Source organism: Alternaria metachromatica, assembly GCF_023757995.1.
Source record: "Alternaria metachromatica strain BMP 0045 chromosome Unknown scaffold_44, whole genome shotgun sequence".
Taxonomy (NCBI): Eukaryota; Fungi; Ascomycota; class Dothideomycetes; order Pleosporales; family Pleosporaceae; genus Alternaria; species Alternaria metachromatica.
Genome location: NW_026055535.1, coordinates 166,892 through 189,812, shown reverse-complemented (window position 1 = coordinate 189,812; position 22,921 = coordinate 166,892). Strand labels below are relative to the sequence as shown.

The 22,921-nt window shown below is 52.6% G+C and overlaps 7 protein-coding genes across 7 annotated transcripts; 6 read left to right on the top strand and 1 right to left on the bottom strand.

The window, feature by feature from the left end:
* Positions 1-507: 507 nt before the first annotated feature.
* J4E83_010387 (uncharacterized protein) lies at positions 508-1,492 on the top strand (the record flags this gene model as incomplete). Its single annotated transcript, XM_049337268.1, has 2 exons — positions 508-711; positions 761-1,492. The coding sequence occupies 2 exons, from the start codon at positions 508-510 to the stop codon at positions 1,490-1,492; spliced, it is 936 nt and encodes a 311-aa protein (XP_049183657.1).
* A 338-nt stretch (positions 1,493-1,830) lies between these two features.
* J4E83_010386 (uncharacterized protein) lies at positions 1,831-3,095 on the top strand (the record flags this gene model as incomplete). Its single annotated transcript, XM_049337267.1, has 2 exons — positions 1,831-2,951; positions 3,005-3,095. The coding sequence occupies 2 exons, from the start codon at positions 1,831-1,833 to the stop codon at positions 3,093-3,095; spliced, it is 1,212 nt and encodes a 403-aa protein (XP_049183656.1).
* Positions 3,096-5,800: 2,705 nt separating this feature from the next.
* On the top strand, positions 5,801-6,726 carry J4E83_010385 (uncharacterized protein; the record flags this gene model as incomplete). Its single annotated transcript, XM_049337266.1, has 2 exons — positions 5,801-6,514; positions 6,544-6,726. The coding sequence occupies 2 exons, from the start codon at positions 5,801-5,803 to the stop codon at positions 6,724-6,726; spliced, it is 897 nt and encodes a 298-aa protein (XP_049183655.1).
* Positions 6,727-9,124: 2,398 nt separating this feature from the next.
* On the bottom strand, positions 9,125-9,833 carry J4E83_010384 (uncharacterized protein; the record flags this gene model as incomplete). Its single annotated transcript, XM_049337265.1, has 2 exons — positions 9,125-9,735; positions 9,827-9,833. The coding sequence occupies 2 exons, from the start codon at positions 9,831-9,833 to the stop codon at positions 9,125-9,127; spliced, it is 618 nt and encodes a 205-aa protein (XP_049183654.1).
* Positions 9,834-12,739: 2,906 nt separating this feature from the next.
* Positions 12,740-14,629, top strand: J4E83_010383 (uncharacterized protein; the record flags this gene model as incomplete). The annotated part of the gene is made up of 2 exons (XM_049337264.1): positions 12,740-13,571; positions 13,626-14,629. 2 exons carry the CDS (start codon positions 12,740-12,742, stop codon positions 14,627-14,629), a joined length of 1,836 nt encoding a protein of 611 aa, XP_049183653.1.
* Positions 14,630-15,480: 851 nt separating this feature from the next.
* Positions 15,481-16,302, top strand: J4E83_010382 (uncharacterized protein; the record flags this gene model as incomplete). The annotated part of the gene is made up of 3 exons (XM_049337263.1): positions 15,481-15,744; positions 15,812-16,015; positions 16,126-16,302. 3 exons carry the CDS (start codon positions 15,481-15,483, stop codon positions 16,300-16,302), a joined length of 645 nt encoding a protein of 214 aa, XP_049183652.1.
* A 2,552-nt stretch (positions 16,303-18,854) lies between these two features.
* On the top strand, positions 18,855-20,552 carry J4E83_010381 (uncharacterized protein; the record flags this gene model as incomplete). The annotated part of the gene is made up of 1 exon (XM_049337262.1): positions 18,855-20,552. One exon carries the CDS (start codon positions 18,855-18,857, stop codon positions 20,550-20,552), a length of 1,698 nt encoding a protein of 565 aa, XP_049183651.1.
* Positions 20,553-22,921: the final 2,369 nt, after the last annotated feature.

Here is a 22,921-nt window from a genome sequence, read left to right as displayed (position 1 = left end):
CCTGTGCTGGCGATCGGGTTGTACTTAATTGGCGCCCAGTCCTTCAATGCGAACCTTGCTCCATGACCATTCTGACTACAACTTCCCAACCTTGCCATGCTTTGACGTGAGAGTGAAAGCAATGCCGGACCCACCTTTCTCTACATTGCGCCCTCAGGACATCGATGCTCACGCGGAGTGCATGTGTAGGAGATGAGTCGACGACCGTACGACTGAATGTCGAGCCGCCATGTCTGTGAACATGAGCAGCACCATCGCGAAAACCAACAAGTACGGCATGCGCGGTCTGTACGCAAAGAGGAGTATAGGAGGAGACAAGCTTCAGGCTTCTAGAATGAGCATTACCCACGCTCCCACGCTGATGATCCCTGCGCTAGCGTTGCCGTAGCCCGAGGCTTGTACGCGTCGCCCGGCATCGTCGGCCATCTCCCGCCTCCTTGTGCGAACATCACTTCTTTGAGCTGTGTCGTGACTTCCTCTTCCTTTTTGTCTTCGGTTAACGTCACCATGCGTCCTTTTGCTCTTCTCGGTCTCTCGGCGCTGGCTACCGCAGCTATCACTCGTCCGACAATATCGGACCACAGCAAAGTCATTGAAGAGGAGGCTGGCCGAGAATACACGGTGAAGCTGGAATGCGTGGGATGCCCGCTGCGTGCCTGGACGAGCCCTCATAAGGCAGAATGGCTGCATCCGGCACCAAAGAACTCTCTAGTAAGTGCACTCTCCAGCCCTGAGAATGAATACGACTGACCACGATCAGTTGCTCAAGTTTGTCCTGACTGAGTTCAACGATGCGTTACTTCTCAACGATCAGCGCATATTTCCTCTCGATCCCATGCCTCTCAACATAAACGCGAAGCAAGTTACCACCGAGGTAGAGCAGGAAGAGACGGATGCGGATTCCGAAGACGCCTCAAATCCGAACAAGCATAGCAGGATAATGTTTCCCCTACAATACGAGCATACCATCTTCCGCGCCGAGGAGCCTGAACTTTGGTGGCTTCAGTTCAATGTGACGGGCTTGCCCTGGGGAGAGACCGCTGAGCCAATCAAATTGGGTCAGAGGATTGTTCAGATCTTGGTGCGCAAGGAACACGATGAGAATTTGGAAGGTGGATATATACTCTCCATCGAAGAAGTACTAGTCGTCTCCGCAAAGGGCAAGATGCCACCGCCGAGGATGAAGTGTGGCAAGCTGGCCATGATGCAAACAACATTTGACCCACGTGAATGGGACGAGTACGGTAGATTTGGCACGTTGTCGAGGGCCTGGAACGCTTTTGTTGGCAGAATACAGGTTGGAAAGGATGCCCTACTTCTCCCGCTCCTTGCACTGCTTGCGGCTAGCCTCATCATGGCACGTCGCCTGTTTCTGCAGAGACAGCAGGAAAAGCCTGGCACAGACTCTGAGGCCGAGACTGCTCTGTTGGGCCGAGATGCGCCTCCGCCGTACGCAGACATACCTGTGATCAAGATTGAAGAGTATGATTAGTTCAAACAATTCTGGAGGCTGGAGCGCAATCAAAGCAAGCGGGTCGGAGTCTTGCCCGTATCTCCGCGTTGCATTCGCCCTTTGTGCGCAAGCGGCATCTTGGCTCTATGTACCACCTCAATCTCGGGTTTCCGCTATCTTGCTTGTCTCTGCGCTCTTTTCATGCTTTTTGTTACACCGACATTCTTGCTCCTGCACCCCTCGGGCGCGCCCGGGTGAGAAGCGAGATCGTTTCACAAGCTTGGGAGGTTTAGCCGACACATTCACCTGTTCAACCTCGACCAGGCGCCGCCGACTTGATTAGTGCTTTACTATACGCCTCTCTTCTATCGTCAAGAATGTCTGTCATCATCGAGCAATACAACAAGGAATGGCCGCAGCAATTCGAAACTATCAAGTCGGAGTTGGAACATCACCTACAGGACATCGACTACCTCTCGATCGAGCACGTGGGTAGTACATCAGTGCCGGGACTTGTCGCCAAACCTATCATCGATGTTGACATCATAGTCACTCGCGAAAATGTTCAGCCTGCTATCGACGCTCTCATCGAGAAAGGGAAATTCGATTACCTAGGAGAGCTGGGGATTGTCGACCGTCATGCCTTTAAAGACCCTAACCAATCCAATCGCCACAACGTTTACCTGTGTGTTGACGGTGTTGCACAAACGCGCAACCACCTCAGCTTGCGAGATACGCTACGCTCTGACATCGAGTTGAGGGATGAGTACGCGCGAGTGAAGCTTGAACTCGCGGCAAAAGCCAACAACATCGTCGACTATATGGTCGCCAAGGGAAACGTCATTCAGAAGATTCTCAAAGCCTCAGGTGCCTTCACAAAAGAAGAACTCGCAGCCATCGCCCGCGCAAACGTGAAGGGCGAGCGTTTTGGTGCTATCAAAACACCCCGTCTGCTCCTCCGCGAGTTCGTGATGAAGGACGAGGAAGGCTACTTTCTTCTCGAAGGAAACGAGCAAAACGCACGTTACCAGGAGTGGCCCCCACGAACACGCCAACAAGCTCGTGAACTCGTCTTGGAAAACATCCGCAACCACAACGACGTGCCGCGAACGAAGTATGAACTCGCTGTCGAGACGCTCGACGAAAGATTCATCGGCCGCGTCGGCGCCAAAACATCTCAAGCCAACTCCGACTCCCTTCCAGGAGAATCTACTATCAAACCCGTCACCCACGCTAAACTTTGGTTCTCCTTCTTGGCGTCAATGCAAGGCCAGGGCTACGCTACAGAAGCCATGACAGCTTTCATCGATGCTCTGAAAGAAAGACTGCAGAACCAAGGGAAGTTGGAAATGGAGATTGAGTGCGATCCTAGGAACGAGGGGAGTTGGAAGTTGGCGGAGAGGCTGGGGTTTGAAAGACATAGCTTGACAAAGGAGAAGACGCAGATCAAGGGTGAATGGGTGGATAGTCTGGTTTTGAGGAAGATTGTTGGGGATGTGTAAGTCATTTCATTGCTGATGTGTATGTGAAGGTAGTGCTAACTTGTGATAGGGCGTTTGCGTCCAAGCATGTGAGGAGGGGAAGTAAGGTTAGCAGCAGTATGCGGTTGAGTGCGACGGAACTGTTTGAGAGTTGTCATTGACGACCTCCCGAACATGAGTTGCGGGACGGCGACGGCATGACTTCTTGGCCTCAGTCTTCTTCTAGGTACGCTTCACGCCGATACTTGGTACGGTATGAGAAAGCAGAAAGTTTGTTTATGCCCCTCACTCCAGCTACCGTTCCATTGTTGCTTGTTGCTTAAACACCCCAGATGTGACTCTAACCCACTAACACAAATCATGCACATGAACAACACTTCCAAACGAGCGACTGAATCGATACACCAAAAGAGTGTGGAGTCCCAAGACCAATAGCGAAACAATATGTACACCAAAACAACTCCCTCCTCGAGACCAAACCAGCAGTATTTCGTCTACAATTTCTGCGACCATGCTACCCCATCACCAAACCCTACACCCTCCTCTTTCGTCCCTGTCCCTACTTCTCGTACCCATCTAAATAGGCGTAACAGCACTAATATCAATCAAAGTAATCGGCTCAAGATCATTCGGCGTCGGCGCCGCATCTCCCACTCCACCATCCGTAGCCGTGGGAAGTGTGATCAACGTAACGGGCGCCAGACCATCGCTCGACCCCGTAGTCGCAGACACCTCAGTAGGCAGCGTGATCAGAGTGATCGGCGCAAAATCATCGCTGGTTGTCGCCGGCGCGCTCACGTCCGTAGTGGTGACGTTGGGGAAGGTTTGGTTGGCGGAGGAAAAGGCGGAGGGGAAGGCGGTCACGGTGACAGTAAGGGTTGTTGTTACGGTGATTGTGTGAGTACCGGACCAGGATTTTGTTCCCTGCAGGGGTAGAGGTACGAAGTCAGTATTTATCTCACATGCACTTCGTACACTCATAGCTTACCCAGTGTGCGTTGCGGGGGTGGAGGTCGGGAGTGAGGCGCTTAAGGGGGGCGACGAGGGCGAGGGAGGTGGGAAGGAGGGGGAGCAGGAAGAGGGATTTCATGATGATGGGTGATGGTAGAGGAAGAGACGATGGAGTGAAGGTGGAAGTTGGTGGTTGATGAGATGATGGGTAACATAGGGAGGATGGGATATATAGTCCTTGGGCTTTGTTGGAGTACGTCAACTTGAGGCTGGATGCACAGAGGGCAGGATTACGACGCGTAAACCCGCAGGTTTCTCCTGAAGGAACCAAGCCACGGAGTACACTGAGTATGCGCCTCTAAGACGCCTTCCGCTGCTCCCAGCAGGTCGCAGTACGCGTATCCAATACAACCCGTTATATGTCTGTAACGACACGTGTATTCACACACCAAAACGTCAGAATGGAGCCTCTCGTTAAACTCCTAGTATCATTTGTGGTCTGGTAATCTCATCAAGTCAGCTCGAACCGATGCAGTCGCCAAGGCTGTGTATGCTGAACGGGCGTCGGACTTCACGTAGCCTGACACCTACCAGGACACCTTTGACCTCAGTAACCGCGCATACCATTGGTCTTACGGCGGACTTTTCGCGAAGTCCGTACCCGGCAGATGTGAGCGTTCGGTGATGCGCAGAGCGCTGACGTAGGGGCGTGAAGACATCAAGGTAGGCAGATTGCTATCAGTGCGATGGGCTTCAACGCAGGTGCATGTAGCTTGCAAGTAACTTTTGCAACAGTCACCTAATGCCTCTTCAGGTATTGAACAACTCCAATGCGCTTTCGATTGAAAGACGACAAGCATATGTGGCAACCAGATGATGCCGCAATGCTATTTGGCGAATGGTCAAACCCGCGTGTAAAGCTAGGAATCTCTTTCACTATACATTCCAGTGAGTTCCTCGTGAGTAAAGGATCAGTGGTACGCTTTGTCGTGATATGCGACAAGCTGTCGATGTTCAGGGCAAGGTGTGGAGGCTGGCACGTGGCTGGTCCCGGCAGCTCTTCCCCACTTTGCACATGATGTCATCAAGCTGTCCAACCCACACTTTGTCGCCTCAGACTCTTCTTCCATGTTTGGACAGCCGCGAATATGCACAGTAACACTCCAGCTGTCATCCTCTATGCGATTCGGTAAGGAAGCTATGTCAGCACGCCAACACCAGTGGTCAGATGCCGCATCCTTCCTTATCTTCCATCGAGCCTCACCTACCTTCTACCGCGTTTTTCCATGTGCAACCGCAATGGCGAATTAATCATGCAGGACTATCAATCTTCGTTGACTTGCGAAAGTGGCCGCAAACTAATAATGATAGCACGGCCTGATGGAAGTGTCTGACACCGGCAACATATGGGTTTGTAACATTAGTCTGTTTACCCATATCTGAAGCAGTGTTCTGGCCTCCAGAGTTCCTTGTTCAGACTTAGAAGGCCGCGACTGATCGCACCGCCAACCCAATCAGTGAAGCCGGGTTTGTCCGCGCGATCGATCGAACAGCGCATGTACGCGTTACAAGACAGCAATTATCGACGGCACAAGATGTCGTGAAGCAAGATATCTTCACAACTGTCTGATATCGGTTTGTCAAAGCCCTACTCGTGGAAAGAGTTGGGCACACCTGTAGGGCGTACATTCACAAGGCTCTCGCCAGTACCATGGAATATACGCCGACATCATCACTCTTGTTAATTGGGGTCATCTGCATGCTCATCTGCTTCAATGGTATTGTCATATTGGTACGTTTGCGCAGTACTTCGTTCATATAAGAACAGCTCCGGCAGGCTATCTTTCTTTCCAGCATAAGTTCCACTATTTACAAGAGAATCATTGATTATATCTGTTACTAACAAATAGTTACCATGTCTACATCTTCGACCCCAGAGCTCGACCATGTCGATAACATAGCACATGGACTTGTCCGACCAGCTAAGTCCGATGGACCTGATTCAGAACGTTCTGTGAACGCGATCCCGGTCATGGACCCCTCACACCCGGATTACCCTCCGCTTCGTCACACTCCGGATTATTCTCCACAGCCTCATGTAAGCCTGGCAAGTGCAGACGCAGATCAATCTGTGCTTCGGCAAGCGCATTCGCCTGACACGGCGCCTGCTGGTCAGCTACATGGCGATACTGCACCGCAGACGGCGGACTACAAGATAATCAAATTGAATCCCCCTAAGGAAGCCGGAAACGTCGAGGAAGACCTAAAGCCCGACAACTCTGATGACGCGGATGAAGAAGCCGACTGGGATAAGAGTATCCCAGCTGGTATCCCACGGCTGGCTGAATACATGGCTCGCGTGCCTGAGCGGGCTATTTTCCGTACCTTCCGAACGCTCGGCGTGCAGAATCTCCTCTTCATGCAAGCAGAGATCGACTATCTGGAGTGGAAGCTTCATAATGTGATGACCAATTTCAGAGAGGGAAAAGGCGGCATCACCAAAGAATATGCCACAGATTGGGCTTGGAATACAATGGAGGATTCCGCCAAACCACAGCCCAAGCAGTACCATTTCATCATGCAGATTCGTGAGAAGCTTGAGAAATACGGTAAACTTATCATTCAATCTGTGTGACTATGGCGCTAACCCACGTATAGAAGAAGCACTTCTACGACAACGTATGCTCGCCAAGATCGCAGCGCCCGATCATTTTGATCTCGACCAGATTAAATCCTACAACGTGTCTCGCGCTACACGCGATAACTGGATTTTTCACCACAAACCTCTTTATGGCCTTCCTGAAGACTGTGTCAAATATGATCGGTTCCATGGACATGTAGCTACGGACCTGATCTCACTCAAGTCCCGCGAATTCAGCGACTACTTTACTTTGTGGGTCTGCGAGCGGTCACTTACCATAATCAGAATTTTTGGGAGATTCTTGGAAAAGTCTAAGTTCGGTGGCAGTCCAGTAATTTACGACAGCACTCTCAGAGAGTGCACCCATGTCTTCACGGCAGTGCTTGCGAGTCTAGTGCCTGTCGCTGTTGCATACATCTCTCAGCAGGAAAGAGATATGTCCCAAATTGTGGTCATGGCGTCGACAAACCTTCTGTTATCGGGCTGTATGGTCTACTTTGCGGACGCGGGAAAAGTGTATCTCTTCCTCGCTGGTATATTGTAAGTATTCTGCGAAAGACTTAGATAACGTGAACTGACTGGCGCACAGGTTCTCCATATTCCAGTTGCTGTTGCTTTCGAAACAGTAGTCGAAGGTGGAGGAGCTGCTGTCTTGTGTTCATTCCTGAATGAAAGTCACCTGGGCTGATACCTGGGTAGCGCTACATGGTTATCTCTACATTGTCACTGCAAGGCGCGCTAGGAACTGCAAGTCTTTCCTTCGTAATCAGCGAACTCCATAGCTCAATGTCATGTATGTTTTCTGCGATCTTCTTGGGTCAGATCCAACAAGCATAAGCTACGTCATTACCCTTCCATACACGTCTCTACTGGTCCGTGGGGATTCCATGCGGTTCACTTCCGGGTGCGCAAGTTTGCGTCGGATCCACTTCTATACCCTCTCATTCTATGCAAGGCTGACTACAACCTCTCACACCACCGCGATGTCCACTCTACACTCCACCGCTTAGAACTACGCGACCAACTCCGCTACGATCAATCAACATGGAAACAGCGCCATTAGCCTGTGCCCAATTCATACGCCGCTGCTTGAAGCCGTGTAGTGAGCGCGACCCACCACAAGAAGCCCACTGTCCGATATGTACAGAGGAATACGATCGCAGTACTCACAAAGCAATGCGCGTCGTTGTCCAGCCACCCACCCAGTGCAACCACGAATTCTGTCACGCCTGCCTCGAAAAGATCTTCGCCCGTCGCAAGACCCAAGACAACACCAATCTCTGTCCGCTATGTCGCGCCGTATGGTTCAAAGCCGAATATGAAAGCCTTTCGGCGCGCAGTCGGCGTTTGACAGAAGAGGCTATAGAGGTTCTTAGAGGCGGTGACTCCGCACCTTCCCTCTTTGTACCCTTGGACCCTGTGGGCGACACAACGTCAGATTCTACAAGGAGAGATACAGATCCACTACTACTGCCTGCACGTACACCCCGACTTTACGCACGAACCAGTCAGCCCCGTCCGGCTACGACTCAGTCACCTACTACATCCGGCGACACTTCATATCGCGATACCTGGCGCACCGAGCCCCGTCCGCCTACGACTCCGTCATCTGCTGCATCGAGAGACACTCGCTACAGCGGAGACTGGCGCACCGAGCCCGTCTTCACACATCGTGAGTTTCACGCTGCACTCGCCGCAGGACAAGCGACAGCCGGACAACCAGCGCTTCAGCCTACATCTTCAGGGCCTCACACATCCTCTCACCCCCCTCATCCAACCCCCCAACCCTTCCAATTCGGCCAGCAACGCACCCCATCCTCAGCACCTCCACATCGAGCACAATTCAACTATCCCCCGGACGATTCAAACTCCACAAACTCCACACGCCAATCTGAACAGAACAGAGCAGCGCCACCCCATGCTTTCCAGTCACTCGAGTTCCAACGACGTTCAGCCGATCTGGATGCTCGCGAAGCCCGTCTGAGGGAACGTGAAGGGGAGTTGAGAAGGATGCGTCAGGCGTTGGAGCGGCGGGAGCAGGATTTTAATGCTTTTTGTGAAAGAGGTAGACAGCTTTTTCGTGGAAGGGATGAGGGGGTTTGAGAGTGAGGGGTACTGGTGGATGTGGGGGAAGGAAGTTGGACGGTGTGCGTTTATATGCTCATGAGGTTGGATTTGCTTGATTCATGAAGGTTTGGTGCGGTTGGGTTTTGTTGGTAATGTGGGATATCACTGTTCAAGGGAAGCGCAAAATACGGATAAGGTCCTCTTGTGTCATGAGAATTTTGAGGATTGGCTGGATGAGTAGAGTGTTAGGATGTTTAGCGTTAATCACAGTTGTGATTACAATGGATTTGCTGCTTTAGACGACTGGTATTTGCTAAAAAGTACAGCAAGAAGCGCTTTCACAATGGAATCCTTTGACAAATAGATGCTTACACCTTGATATCATGAGAAGATAGCAACTTTTTATCTTAGTCCATGAATTTCTCCATTCGCATGATGTGCGATGTCGACCCCATATACTGGGAGAAGACATATTTCACAATCGCGATTAGCTCGCGGTTCCCATCAATTTCTGCATAGCCTTTTGTCCTTCTACATCCTCCGGAAATTAGCGGTGAACTGCATCATCTCAACCTGCAGTACGTTCCTCTCCCTTTCAGCGCGCAGAATTTCCCTTTGCTGCTCCTCCTGCTGGCGTTCGAAATTGATACACAGAAGCTCATTGAGATAACGGCTTTCATTCCAGAGGCGAGTCAGTGTTTGCCTGAGGGCGCGCTCTTCATTCTGGATAGTCGGGTCCGGGCGTACGACTTGAAGAGCTTGGCTTAACTGCCCCCCCGCCGCAACCGGGGGCATAACGATTGTTTCGATGTTTTGCAAAATATTGCTGACTTCGGTTAAGTTTGCCCAGTGCCTATCGCGTTGTTCACGCTGTAGCGGACTGAGGACTTGTTCAGCTTCTTCCTCTTCCTCTTCCCATTCCCATTCCCATTCCTCTTCATCTTCCTCTTCTTCTTCTTCCTCTTCTTTTTCTTGTTCATCTTCATGTTCATCTTTATTTTCTTCTTCGAGTTCTTCTTCGAGTTCTTCTTCGAGTTCTTCTCCAAATGCTGCTTCAAGTCTTGCTTCAAGTTCTGCTTCAAGTTCTTCTTCTTCTTCATCGTAGAAGACTTCATACACATGTTCTTCTTCGTCTTCGGCGCCTGGCTGCGATGGGGGTAGTCCACCAAGCGCGCCACGTATGCATTGCCGACAAATAGGACAGTAATGGGCCTTTTGCATACCGCTATTGACCCAACATTGTAAGCAGTCTCGGCCGAAAACGTGACTGCAATGTGTGCCTAGAAGCTTGATAGCTACATGCTGATCCTCGTCATAGTCCCCCTGGCAGATAGGGCATTCTGAATCGTGAAGTGTTTCGGAGGCGGATAACACTATGTATCGCTCGATCGTAGCCGGGGGAGGCGCGTTGATCTCAGTCCATATCGATCTTAACTGTGTCATGGCATCAACTATGTGTTCGAACATCCACATCTCGCAACTGTGTGAGCCATCGTGAGACGGCTGGGATGTGTGATCGTCGTTCTGCTGATGAGACATCTCGGTACCCATGATGGATTCTGTGCGAGTTATGAACAAGTGCTTGAAGGTTGTTGTCGAAGTATGTTGGTTGTGGAGAAGAGGTACTGCAGTGCTTGGTACAATTCTTATAATACTTCACCGTGCATGAAGCACCCACAGGCTCAAAGTCGACAACACTGTCCAAAACTCGAACCCATTGTGAACCTACCGACTCAGGAGTGAAAGCCTGTTAGGCTTCTCTTTCTCTCGTCCGGCTGGTATTGACACTGTTGAGACGGCAGGAGCGATGAGACGTGGACATCTATTGACGAAGGCGGCCATGAACGAGGAAAGAAACGGTTCTCTCTATTGAATGACTCACAAACGTTTTTGTTGCATTGCATCGAAAGTTCTTGAGAGTTGGCACTCAACAACAATGAGTCGAGCGAGCTGATGGTCAGTGGCTCGATGGAGTCGCGCAGCTTCGCAATGATTCTGTCATCATCGCGCGCGTAAAAGCATCTGCAACATCGAAAGCAGAGCGATACATTGTTGTTGTCGATGGCGACTCGATCAGGAACTCTTTGCACGGCGGATATGTTATGGCAGTGTAGATGGCGCTCGCGACTGACCTCGGGACACCTGCTAGCTTTTCAAGCTATCACAGAATTGGGTTAGCGCAGTCGCTTCAGGCGCATCCCTGCGGACAAAATGTCGATCACGTTCAACTTTTGGCATCTGTCGAGGTGAAGAGCAGCGAAATACATCGACATTGAAGCCGCAATTGGGATTTATCACGACTCCAACTTAGACATCCTCGCTCATTCGGTTCCGAAGATGGCCGACTCGGCAAACAACTCAAACGGTGCATCTACCACACAGGCAGAGTCGTCCACCTCATCGTCACAAACACCCAACACACAGCCAGAGTCTGCATCCTCATCATCATCCGCACCGCCTCAGGCGTGCGCGCAATGCGGGAAGTCTCCGGATACGCTCAAGCAGTGCATCAAGTGCCACAGTGTAACGTACTGCAACAAAGACTGCCAGAAGACGCACTACAAGGCGCACAAGAAAGCATGTCCTATGCTTGCGCAGGAGTACGTGAAGCTGCATGAGCCGAAGATGGCATCGAAATCCAGTTCAAGTGCGCCAGGAGCAAGGGACAAGGGACTGCAGAAGTGGCAGGTACGTTGTTCATGTCTCACTCTGTTGTTAAGTTGGTGCTAATGTCGATAGTTTGATACTTGAGTGTAAGAGTACGTAAAGGCGATGGTGGCGCGGCGGTTGACCGAGGAAGTGTCTTGATGGAATAAAGCTAGACGAGCGTGGAGCTAAGGAGAAGGTACTTGGAGACAAGCCAAAGCAACAGGACCCTAGAGCTCAAGGTGGGCTGTCGTAATGCGCAGGCACAAAAGCTTGGTATGGTGTTTACGTTTCTACGGCTGGTTCTTGGCCGCAGAGAATGAGCAAGGCATATCGTCGGACGGACTTTGTAAGCAGAGTCTGACATCTGACAATCCATGCACGAGTGGATCGGTCGCAGAATTGATAGCGAAGTTTTACGTTTGTAAACTATGGAATAAACCCTGAGCTCGGTAGTGGCGAGATGAAAATGCGCCCAACGGCAAGTCCCGTGACAAGCAGCATGGCGCTGATCATTAACCTAAGCTGCATCCAGCTAAAAAGAAGTTTTCACGGTTTTCGATTGCTGACAATCAAGAATCCGCTGGCCAAAAGAGACATCTCGATGGGGAGCCTAGACTCGCATGGCCCTTCGCCTTGTAGGGCAAAGCGTGTCGCGGCAGCTGAGTGTGGCTGCACTGTGTGACTGCGGGTAGATAGCTTGGAGGCTTGCTGGACCCATGCCAAAGACGCGCTGTAAGCTCGCACCAAAACGTTGGCGAGGGTAGGTGACTGTGGAGCGACTTGAAAACTTGTGCGTTTTGGCCATGAGCTGTGCAGAGACTGGCTGCGTTCTGGTAGGCGATTGGCAGGGTGCGGCGCCGTACTGCGTACTCGTGTACGCTGGCTCCCCACGGGAGCCCTATGGGTGTGCGTTCAATTCGTATCAAACAGCTTCAGGACTAGCCCGGCTTGTCGTGCAGCAGGGCATCGACCCACCGAACAGTCGGCGCTACAAACAACCAAACAACGGCAGCGTGAGGCGCGATGGATGGGCATGCTGGTGATGGAGCTAGGCTGCCATGTGTGCAGGGAGCAGCGGGTGCGGTCAGGCCATTTCGCTGGTGTGAATTGCTGTGGCCGCGAGGTCTAGATTTCAGCTGCTGAGACCCTGGTCCTCCAAAACACGCTAGCATCAACCGCAGCGAACATCGGGTATTCACTCCGCAAACCCAACCTAGCCCACCTGGCCCTCGCACCGCGTTGGCCTGGTCGCTCTGCTGTTACATGACTGTCTTGGACGCAGCGACCGTCTTCCCCAGGCGACCATCCACTCGTTTACCGCCAGCCCCTTCCACTTGTCAATACTTCCCACGCGGCCGTTACTGCCGCCGCGGCGCTACCGCGTTTGTACCTGGACGCCAGATCTTTCAGCCACGTCTCCGTGCGTCTGTTCATCCCACTTACCCAGCATAGCGTGATTGTGCGCGTTACCGGCAAACATCTCAGACCCCGTTGGTCATGATGACGGGCTTCCAGTCCTCGTCACATCTTCTACAGCCATCTGACGCTGATAATGCCCCTCCTCGCTTTCACCAAGACTCCCACCAAGCGCTCCAGCCCAACTCCATCCCACCCACTCCGGATGAGGGCATAGATGCGGGTCCCTGCCCCGAAATAGCGGTTCCCGACGATATCTCTTCGTTTCTCGACGCTTCTCTGCCGCAGCCTTTCCCGCTGGCTTCCGCCTTACCCCAGCCTCTTAGGACTCCCACCATCGAGGACCGGCCGCAGCTTGATCTGACCCTCAACCTTCCTCAAAGCAACATCTCGCTTCCCACGTCCACGGTCCTCAGGAGTACGCACAACCTGCGTCTACCCTCGTTTGATGTACTAGGCATTGCTGCGCCCCACCCTGATCGTATCCCACAGCAAACACACCACTCCTTCTCTCCACTAGGCGCTGGACCTCTGTCGAAGCCAGAAGACCCTCTCCATGCGCTCAGCCCACCACTCGACTTCTTCAGCCACGCCAACGGGGCCAGTCATACCCCCGTTACCAGTCCCAAGGAAGCTAGAGCCCGCGTCGGACATCTTGTGTCCACTCACACGCCTCCCTCGGATACGGAGCCGGGGACGATCAGTTGGGGATCCTTTGTGAACCCACGCACGGTTGGGCTGGGTTCGCCTCCAAATTCTGAGCCAGGGGTGTCACCAAATCTGAACATCACTGCCAGCGCTACAGCTCCCAGTCAAGCGCCCATAATCGTACCGACCCACGAAGAGTTCAACGACGAGTTCAGCGACGCGCTGAGAATGGCAGCGTGGATAGAAGAGGCAAAAAGCACCATCAGTGAGTACTTCTTGCACCTGAATGACGCATAGTTCCGTTCGCTAATTAGCTTAGTAAACGAATCTGGATGTCTGGAGTTGGACTCAGTCAAGATTCTGTCCCACGCCTTGCCTTGTCCGTCAACATCAGGCCACATCTTCGGCCAAGTCATCGCTTCTATTCATGATAGATCGTCAACGCAAACCTCGTGGATCAATGTGTTCCACGCCCTGCCTGGTCGTTACACGCTCATGGATCTGCCAAAGTCTCCTCCGTCGACGCCTGGTCCTGCTGTCGGAGGAGATTCTTACTTTACCAGCAAAGTCTTTGACAGCGCGGTCGCTATTCCAGACTATCAACTCGATTCGAAACTCCTGCCCCCATCGCCTCGACCCGTCGTGCCACCCGGGAGCATCAATGTTTCGATTGTAGAGCGATACATTCCGCCTACTAACACTAATGAGTTCGCTGAGATGTTCACGTTTCGGGGTAGATCTTTGCTGTACGATCGCCTCATCGAACTTTCTAGCGATGACGGCGTCCTTCTATTCATCTATCCGACCAGGACAGGTGCGAGGACCTTTACGCAGCAGTACCTCGGACCAATTCTCGACCCACTCTTGCGCACCGTAACGGTAGTCCACGATCTCCACTCAGAGCTAGGAAGGAACCTGGGTCAAATGAGTTCAGTCAATTACCTGGACGAGTACAACCACTTGGAGGCGCAAGTCCGGAAATTCTGTGGAGCAATGGGCGAACGACACAACAATGAGAGAAGAGCACATTATGAAGTCATCCACGCCGCAAAAGAGGAGATTCTGATGCAACGGTCAGCTTGGGCGGACGATTGGTGGATCAAGCAAGAGAAGCCCCGTATAAGGGAGATAATCACCAAGTACTTCAGCAAGTCGAAAAAGCTCCCAAGCTCCGAGATGAGCGCTGCAACACTGATCCAGGCCGTTCTCGAGGGTGTATCGGAACGGGACTACCATAACGGTGAGCCCACGAAGGGTGTGGAAGTTGGCGTCTTTATCGTGAAGAAGACGAAGGCGGTGGCGAAAGCCCAGAGGGAACCATGATGAAAGATTACGCTTTTAGATGACGGGACTGAGTATTGAGCGCGAGGACAACGAAGTTACGGGTGAACGACGATCATGATCTCCAATTGCGATGATCTTAGATTTTCGCATAGCATTGCGCGGCGTTAGCGGCATGAAACGAACGAGCGAGCCCTGTCTGGAACAGTACAAAAGATAGCGAGTGATTATAGTAATAATACCCAGTAACGATCTTCTAAGTTGCAACTTTGAGTTCCATATTATTTGAACGAAATACCTGGCTTCCATTCTGGCAAGTTTACCCTTCGCCCTGCCAAGCCGCTAGCGCGAAAAACTGCCCTTTGCTCACCTTTCGAGTCTCACGCTGGGCTCACGCATCATGTAGACGGAACTTCGAGCACCTGAGTTGTGCACACCGCTTCGAATACTAGACGCGCTTCTTCGTTCTCAGAAGCTTGCGAGCAAATCACGGTCGCTCATCACAGGTACGCGCTCCCGAGGTCCCTTCACGTGTGGTGATGGCGCTAGCCACTTTCGTTAGTCATAATTAAGATGAGGGTACAAGAAGAGCAGGAGTGACTTTACAGTGAATGCTCGCACGGTTCGCTTAACATCACTCTCGGCTATACGGCCTTGCGAAGACCACCTGTTTACATGTCTTCAAAAAACTAATCTGAGTTCAGTACACTGGGAAAGCACATCGCTTCAAGTCCAGGGCCAGCTACACGACGCAGACTGGTGGCCATCGGACGACTTCAACTCCAGATTCTTAACAAGGACGTCTGCACGAGTGCTACGAGATCGTCAGGATGCATGTAAGTCACATCCTCCAAATCTCAACTCCCATCTTCTCCGTTCAACCTTCCAATCACATGACATACAGCCCATATCCACATCCTTATCTCATCCTTCCCCTTCCACCTGATAACCCCAAAACCACCAAGAACCCTTTTGTAGCGCCATCCTGCGTCCGTTTTGCTGACAAAGACAATCAGATCAAAACCCCGCAATCCGCGCTCCTCTCCAACCACGAAGTCCTCCTGCACCTCCGCCAAGAAGACGCAGAGTACACCGGCGCTGATGAGACGGGGAGGAAAAGGAAGAAGCCATCTGGGTTGACGCATATATTAAGAGATGTACGCCTTTCCATCCCCTTCCATTCGATTCACAGGAACGTGTGAGACTAATACTAATATTGATAAGGGACTCGCCTACCTCCAAACCGCCGAATACACAACCTCCTCCCTAGCCGACGCGCACCCATCGCGACCTAGAACGCTCTACCGCGGGCCCCATAGTTTATTCCGCGCGTTGGCGCCCAAGTACCGGTTGAACAAGGCGGAGTATCTGCAGTTGTATAATTTGAGACCGACGACGCAGGTTACGTTGGAACTGATTATTGAGGAGGTATGTTATTTTCTATCCTGCTCTCCAACTCTCCAGTAGTTCTTGATCTTCCAAGTCTTGGGGTTTGGGAGGTTTGGGTATTGAGGGGTGCTGACGTTCTTACAACACAGGCGGGCACACGTTTCACGGAGGATGAACTCCATGATATTCTGGCTATTATTCAGCAGGTGTTTGATGAGGAAGAGGGAATGATTCCGGAGGGCATGGAGGATATGGAGATGCCGAAGATTGCGAATAAGCTTTTGGGTGCTAATAAGAAGAGGAGGAAGGTTAAGCGGAAGGCTTGAGCCTGTGATAGGTGATGAGTAGATGCAGCGTCAAGCAGGGGATGGAGGGTTTCGTGCTATTGTGAGAGAAGAAAGTGTACTGCACCGAGTGCGGTGGGAACGTCAATAACACGGGGTTTATATAATGCATACCAGTCAGGACACATCAGCAGTACAAGACAACACGACTGAAGATTTATGAACATGTGATTGTATGCTACCAACTGGCGGGTATCCATCCACCGCATCCCCATCATGCAAGCGTAAAAGGGACTTTGAAACATAGAACTACAATATGCCGAACCCTCGTGCGCCACTCGCCTGAAACAAAGCAAGCTCAAACCCATAACAACGCCGTACCCTCTTTTGTGAAAGAACATGGCTACAGATACAGGCGACAGCATCTAGTCCTTGCTCTTCTTCTTTTTCTTCTTCTCGACCTTCTCGTCGCCATCGTCGGCTTTCCGCTTCTTGCTGCTGTCCTTGCTCGACTTCTTTGCCTCCTTGGCGGCCTTCTTTGCTTCCTTGGCCTCGCGCTTTGCGGCGCGCTCTGCCTTTCGTGCCTTTTTGGCTTCCTTCTCTGCCTTCTTTGCGGCCTTGTCGCCCTTGGCGGCGGGCTTGTCTTCCGACTCGGAGTCTGATGAGTCCTTGGCGTCTGCCATCTCCTCGTCGCTGTCGACCTCCTGTACCAGCTTCTTGGGTGTGCCGTTGGTCTTGTCTGACTTCGACTTCTTGGGAGCGGGCGCATCGGCGGCTGGCTCGTCACCAGTAAGACCATCGGCGTCTGGATTGTACTTCCGCGCCTCCTTGACTTCCCACTTCTTCTGTCCAAGTGTTGTCGCGTTTGCGTTGCCGGAAGGAATGCTCTTGAGCGGCTTGCCCTCGAGGGCGCGTAGTCTCCTCTCGATGGTGAGGCGGGCGTCGCGACCGAGCTGCGACTTCTCCTCTTCGGTGGGCTCCTTGGAGGTGTCCTCGGACGATACACCCCAGGTGCTGAGGGCGTCGACACGGAGACCCAAGGCGGACTTGGCGGCGAGCATACGGGCGATCTTGCCCTTGTTCTTTCCGGTGGCCTGACCGATAAGGGATGCGTGGTAGATGAGCTGGGTAAGTTAGCACTAAGATTCTCCGCTTAGGGAAAGGGGATACTTACACCGTACTTGGGTGTGTCGTGCTTGGTCTTCAGAGCGCGGAAAAGAGCCTTCTCGGCACCGAGAATCTGGATGGTGGAACCAGGCGACTTGGCAAGGTTCATGAGTGATCCAGCGTGGGCGATGAGGCGCGCACCAACAAGCTCACCAACGAGGGCAGTAAGGTTAGGAGCGAGAGCCTGCATGCGGTTGGAGAGGTAGGCGCCGAGGCTTTGACGGTGCTCGGTGAGGTCAACAACCTGCTCGGCAAGAGCTGAGGTCGCCTCCAGATCCTCCTCTGTGATCTCGGTACCCATGGAGATTTCTGCTGCCGCCTTTACAGCCGCCTCAATCTCCTCGGGCAGAATCTCGGAGAGGTCGCTCTCACGCGCCTTGGTTCGGAAGCCCATCTTAAGGACCACACGAGAGTAGGCGAGATTGTCATTGAGAACTGTCGCGAACGTCAGTAACGAATCCAGAGAAACAGGCGTCTAAAAGGCTGGAACTTACTCTTAGCGAGCTCGGGGAAGTGCCAGCCATACCATTCCTTCACACGCATGGCGTAGGTGTTGAGCTGCTTGTCGAGCACATCGAGCGATGCGATGGACTGGATAATCATGGTATCGACCTTGTCGGGCGAGAAGCGCAACTTGTGTCGCGAGAGGGAATGGGCAAGACCGAGTCTGGTCGCGGCTTCCTCAGAGGGAAGAAGGTTGGGAAGGAGCGAGGTCAGGTTTTCGCGGATGGCACGGAATACATCTTGGGTAGAAGAGTCTGATACGGTCTTGAGGGAGAGACCGGGGAGTTGCGCAATCGAGTTGGAGAGCTTGGGGTCGGCGACGGCCACTTGAAGGTGTTAGCTGCCATGTTCACTGCGCAATCTCAGGATGTTCGTACAGGTAGCCTTGGTCTCGTCCTTCAGATCCTCCAAAAGAGACGACAGCATAGGCGTGACTTTTCCATCGTGGAGCGCGGCGGCCTGCTCGAGAGCGTCTACTGCGCTGCCGAACTTGGCGAACTTCTTGAGCTTGAGCTCCTCGACAATGCTAGAGGAGTTCTTGTTCTCTCCGCTGAGAAGCTTCTTGTCCTTGGACTTCAACAGGACGTAACCCGCCGAAGTCTCCGAGAGGATAAAAAGACCCATTTTGCTGATTTCGGTCGTGGGGTAGGTCCAATGGCGATCGCGAAACGCAGCTACCCTCCGTGGTGAATTTGGACGTGGTGTGGGAAGTCGCGATGGGAGTTGTCGCAAGCTCGAGCAGTGCGCTTTCCAGCTAGAACTTTTTCCTGCGCTCGGGCCAGCCAGCCAACGCTAACCCTGGAACACACAAGCTCGGTTTCTGGCAGCTAGTGACGAACGCCAGGCACATGCAGGCGAAGCAACTTGCGGCCATTGAGCTTACAGTATAATGATTTATTAATTCATCCAAAAGCATCCCCGCCATGTCATCCGGCGGCGAGCGAAAGGTCTCGGGCTCCCTCAACCGCAGCACCCGGGGCGCCACTCCACGCCTCGCCGATCTGGGAGAGTCACCGCGGACACCGCTCCTACGATCCATCTCGTCCACCTTCGGCTCGCCTGGTGGCTCCTTCCGCACCGAAGACGAGTACGTCGTGATAGAAGTCGGCTCGCGGTTCGTACGCGGCGGCTTTCCCGGCGAAAGTGCCCCGCGATGCACCCTCCCGTTTGGGCCCGACGACCAGCGGAGGGTGGGCGACTACAGGCAGTGGGATCCCGAATATGCACAGAAGAGAAGAAAGCGGAAGCGGGACCAGGACTGGGGTCAAGAACATGAGCTCTACCGTATGGATCTGAGCAAGGTTGACATGGGCCTGGTAGAAGACAAGTTTGAGCGGGCTATGAGGGAGGCATACGGCAAATACTTTCTGCTGGACACGAAGCCACGGCGGGTACTGCTTGCGATGCCTCCGCGTATGCCGCATGCACTCATGTCGACCATCCTCGATGTGCTGTTCACAAGCTTCCAGGCCCCGAGCATCACTCTCATGTCAACTCCGGTGCTGTCGACAGTGGCAGCAGGACTACGCTCAGCGCTGGTCGTGGATATAGGTTGGGCGGAAACACTGGTGACTGCGGTATGCGAATACCGCGAAGTCTCGGAAAGACGCAGTGTTCGGGCAGGCAAGCTGCTGAGCGAGGAGATGGCCAAGCTACTGAACGCCGAACTTGACGACGCTGAGCCGAGCGCTACCAAGGCAGACGTCTCTTTCGAAGAAGCAGAGGAAGTCCTCACCCGCGTCGGATGTTGCAAGCCTGTCCCCAGATCGAACCGACGAACCGTATACTTCCCCGCGCGAGAAGCTCCCGTATTGGAGGAGTTCGAAGACGCTATCGAATCACCGCCGCCTGCCGTCACCATACCTTTTCCGAAGCACACACCTCCTACCGAACTTACGATATCATTCGCGTCGCTAGCCAAGCCCACCGAGAACGCTCTCTTTGCGCCCGAGTTGACCATGCACGAGTTCGACGACGAAGACCTCCCACTACATCACCTCATATACCGCGCTCTCGTCCAACTCCCCATAGACGTCCGCCGACTATGCATGTCGCGCATCGTGATAACGGGCGGCGTGTCAAACCTACCCGGCCTCAAGACCCGCATACAGAAAGAACTGGACGCTCTGGTACAACTGAAGGGGTGGGATCCAGTAAAGAGCTACGGCAGAGCAAGCGCACGTCGCGAGGAGAAGATGCGCAACCAAAAGGAGGATGTGGAGACGCGCCGACAGGAAGGCGAAGATACGTTCCCCTCGTCACTCGATACCGATGCGGAGCCTGCGCCGATTCCCGCGGCGCTTCAATCGCCCACTGAAGACCCTATAGACACCAAGTTCGCCCAGATGGCAATACGTCACGGTCCACCGCCTGCGAGCTTGGTAGGTGGCACGATCAGAGTTGTGGATACATTGGGCCCGTGGGCAGGCGCGAGTCTGATAGCACAGCAGCGCATCAAGGGTATCGTGGAAGTTGAGCGCGAGAAGTATCTCAAAGATGGTTTGCAGGGCGCCACGCGGGAGAAGGAGGTTTCTGTTATCGCACAGAGGCAAAGTATGGGTCCGGGTCTGTCCAACAAAGGTGGTGAGAGAGCCAGCTGGACTCTGGGTGTTTGGGCTTGAAGCGCGTGCGTATTGTCATTGAGCATGTTATTCCTTTTTGATACCCCTCCAGTCGTCTCACTTCTTTACACCACTGAGCTTCTTTTATACTCGCACGCCCTCGGCCTTTCCTCTCATGTGAACATTCCTACGCCAAGCTTTGCCTGAAGCATGATATGCGCGAACACGCTGAACAGCAGTCACTGTGGTTGCGTCAGTCGTTATGTATACAACTGTTCATCTAAACAACTCGTCCCGGCGCCCAAATCGATCAAGCCTGCCATTGGCCGCTCTGTACTGCACCTCTCAGCCTCACCTCCGTCTGCTAACTCGAACCTGGTTAGTTAACCGCCATGTGGTCCAATAACGATCGGACTTGAACCTATTCTGCGCCACTCCAGTCTCTCAGTGGCCCATAGCCTGCGGCTTGTAAGGCATCCAGGCATCTCTGCAAGTCCGCAAGTCCTCAGGTCCTCAGGTCCTCAGATCGTGAAATCCTCAGATCAAAAGCTATGTATGCATGCAAGCTGAGTCGCTAAGCAACACTTCAGCTACAATATTTGGTTAGCGGAGGACGATATAGCATGGTGATTCCCACCTCGTTCGGTGTCCTCCTTGTCCTCCTTGTCCTCCTATCCTCGTACCTATCATGGCGGCTAGAGCGCCCGATGGTCCTCCGGCTCATACAATCCCCTTGCAGGCTTTTGAAGGACACCCTCCTCCACGACCAGGTGTTGGTCAACCTTCCGGTATTCACTTTCACCCATCGGAGGTCCCACAAATTCCGGTAGAAGATCCAGCCTTGCGCCAAGCCCCAGACTTCCGCAGTCCTCACGACGATCCTGATGTGACTACATTTGATTTTGATGCCTTCATGGCATCTTTTTCGAGTGCCACTCCCCAAGTGTCCTACAGTCCTCGATCATATACAAACAACAGCCCTGATCAATGCTGGCCCAGCAATTCAGACGCTCGCTTAAGCGAAGTATCGCTACCTGTCACAACGCCCAAAAGACTTAAGAGAGCGAGCTCGTTGTCCTCGCCTGTAGTCTCTTCGAGTAAGGTATGTCGGCCATATTTCCGCGCTCAAAGCATTACTGATGCCATTCATCACAGCGTCAAAAAACTATGGCGAAAGAATTCCAGAAAACCCCTCGGAAAGCTTCTTCGAAGTCTGAGCGAAACTTTCAATGCCCGTTCCGGAAAGTGCAGGCAAAACTGGGATATGCATATACATGTACAAGCGGCCCAGTGACTACAATGTCAGCCGTTCGAACACATTTGACTCGCAGCCTGCCAAAGAAAGAGCCACCACACCTACCGTTTCTCAAACTCTGCAGGACTTGCAACGAAGACATACTCGACAAGTACGAGTTTGAAATCTTTCATGGGGCAGACGGCCTCAAATGCGAGACCCCACGGTCACAGCGCAAGGGAGATGCCAGACAACAGGAGCAATATGCAATACTTTGCTCGAAGGTGGAAGGTTACATGACTGCACAGAATAATCAACAAGGTTTGTTCATCTCCGCCCCAGCCACGAAGTACCTACTCACATGTGCACTAAGGACGCATCACAAGTGAAACGCCCTATGAGCCCCATTCGTTGGACACTTCACAGCCTCATACAACGGTTGAAGAAGAGCTCATTAACAGATCAGCTGTTGAACAAGAAGCTCAGCGTGCTTCTTCGAATTCGAGAACCGTAAGACTAATACCGTCGCTCTATGAAATTGCACTGACCAACCTCAGTAGTATGACGAGCGCCCTACCGCATTGGAGGAAACTTGGTCCAACGACCCGATGGATCTTGATCACTTTTCGCCCGAGGTCACGCTCGAATCCCAAGAGCTGTGCCACACCGATGGTCCCTGGACACCGTTACATGAAGGACAAGACGATCGCATGGCGCGTCTCCGCGAGCGAACGTCGCATTTGATAAATCTTTGCAATCATTCGATGTCAACCTTGGATCCTCCAACATCACGTCGCGTAGAAGATGGAGCTCGCGAATGGGGCGAGTCTAGTTTTGCGGCCATCCGACCCGTTTCCCCTGTCTCACATTCCACTTCGTATCTGGACGAAGGTCAAGATTGGGGAAGGGCTAGTGTGGCAACTATCCGACCAGATACCATCATTCCGCAGCCCACATCATATCCGGCCGAAGATATTATGGAACACAGCAACAGTCTGACAAACGACTCACCGAATGGGGGAAGCCGTCGAGTTTCAAATTATTACGGCAGCCATCTCCATGTTCCTTTATCTGTGACAACTTCTCATGGGATCGAGCAATCTAGTACATCTGGCTCGTCAGAAGTAGTAGATCCATTGTATTGCCCTTTTTGTCCTGCCAGATTCACAGGAAAATATCGCCAAGGAAACTATGG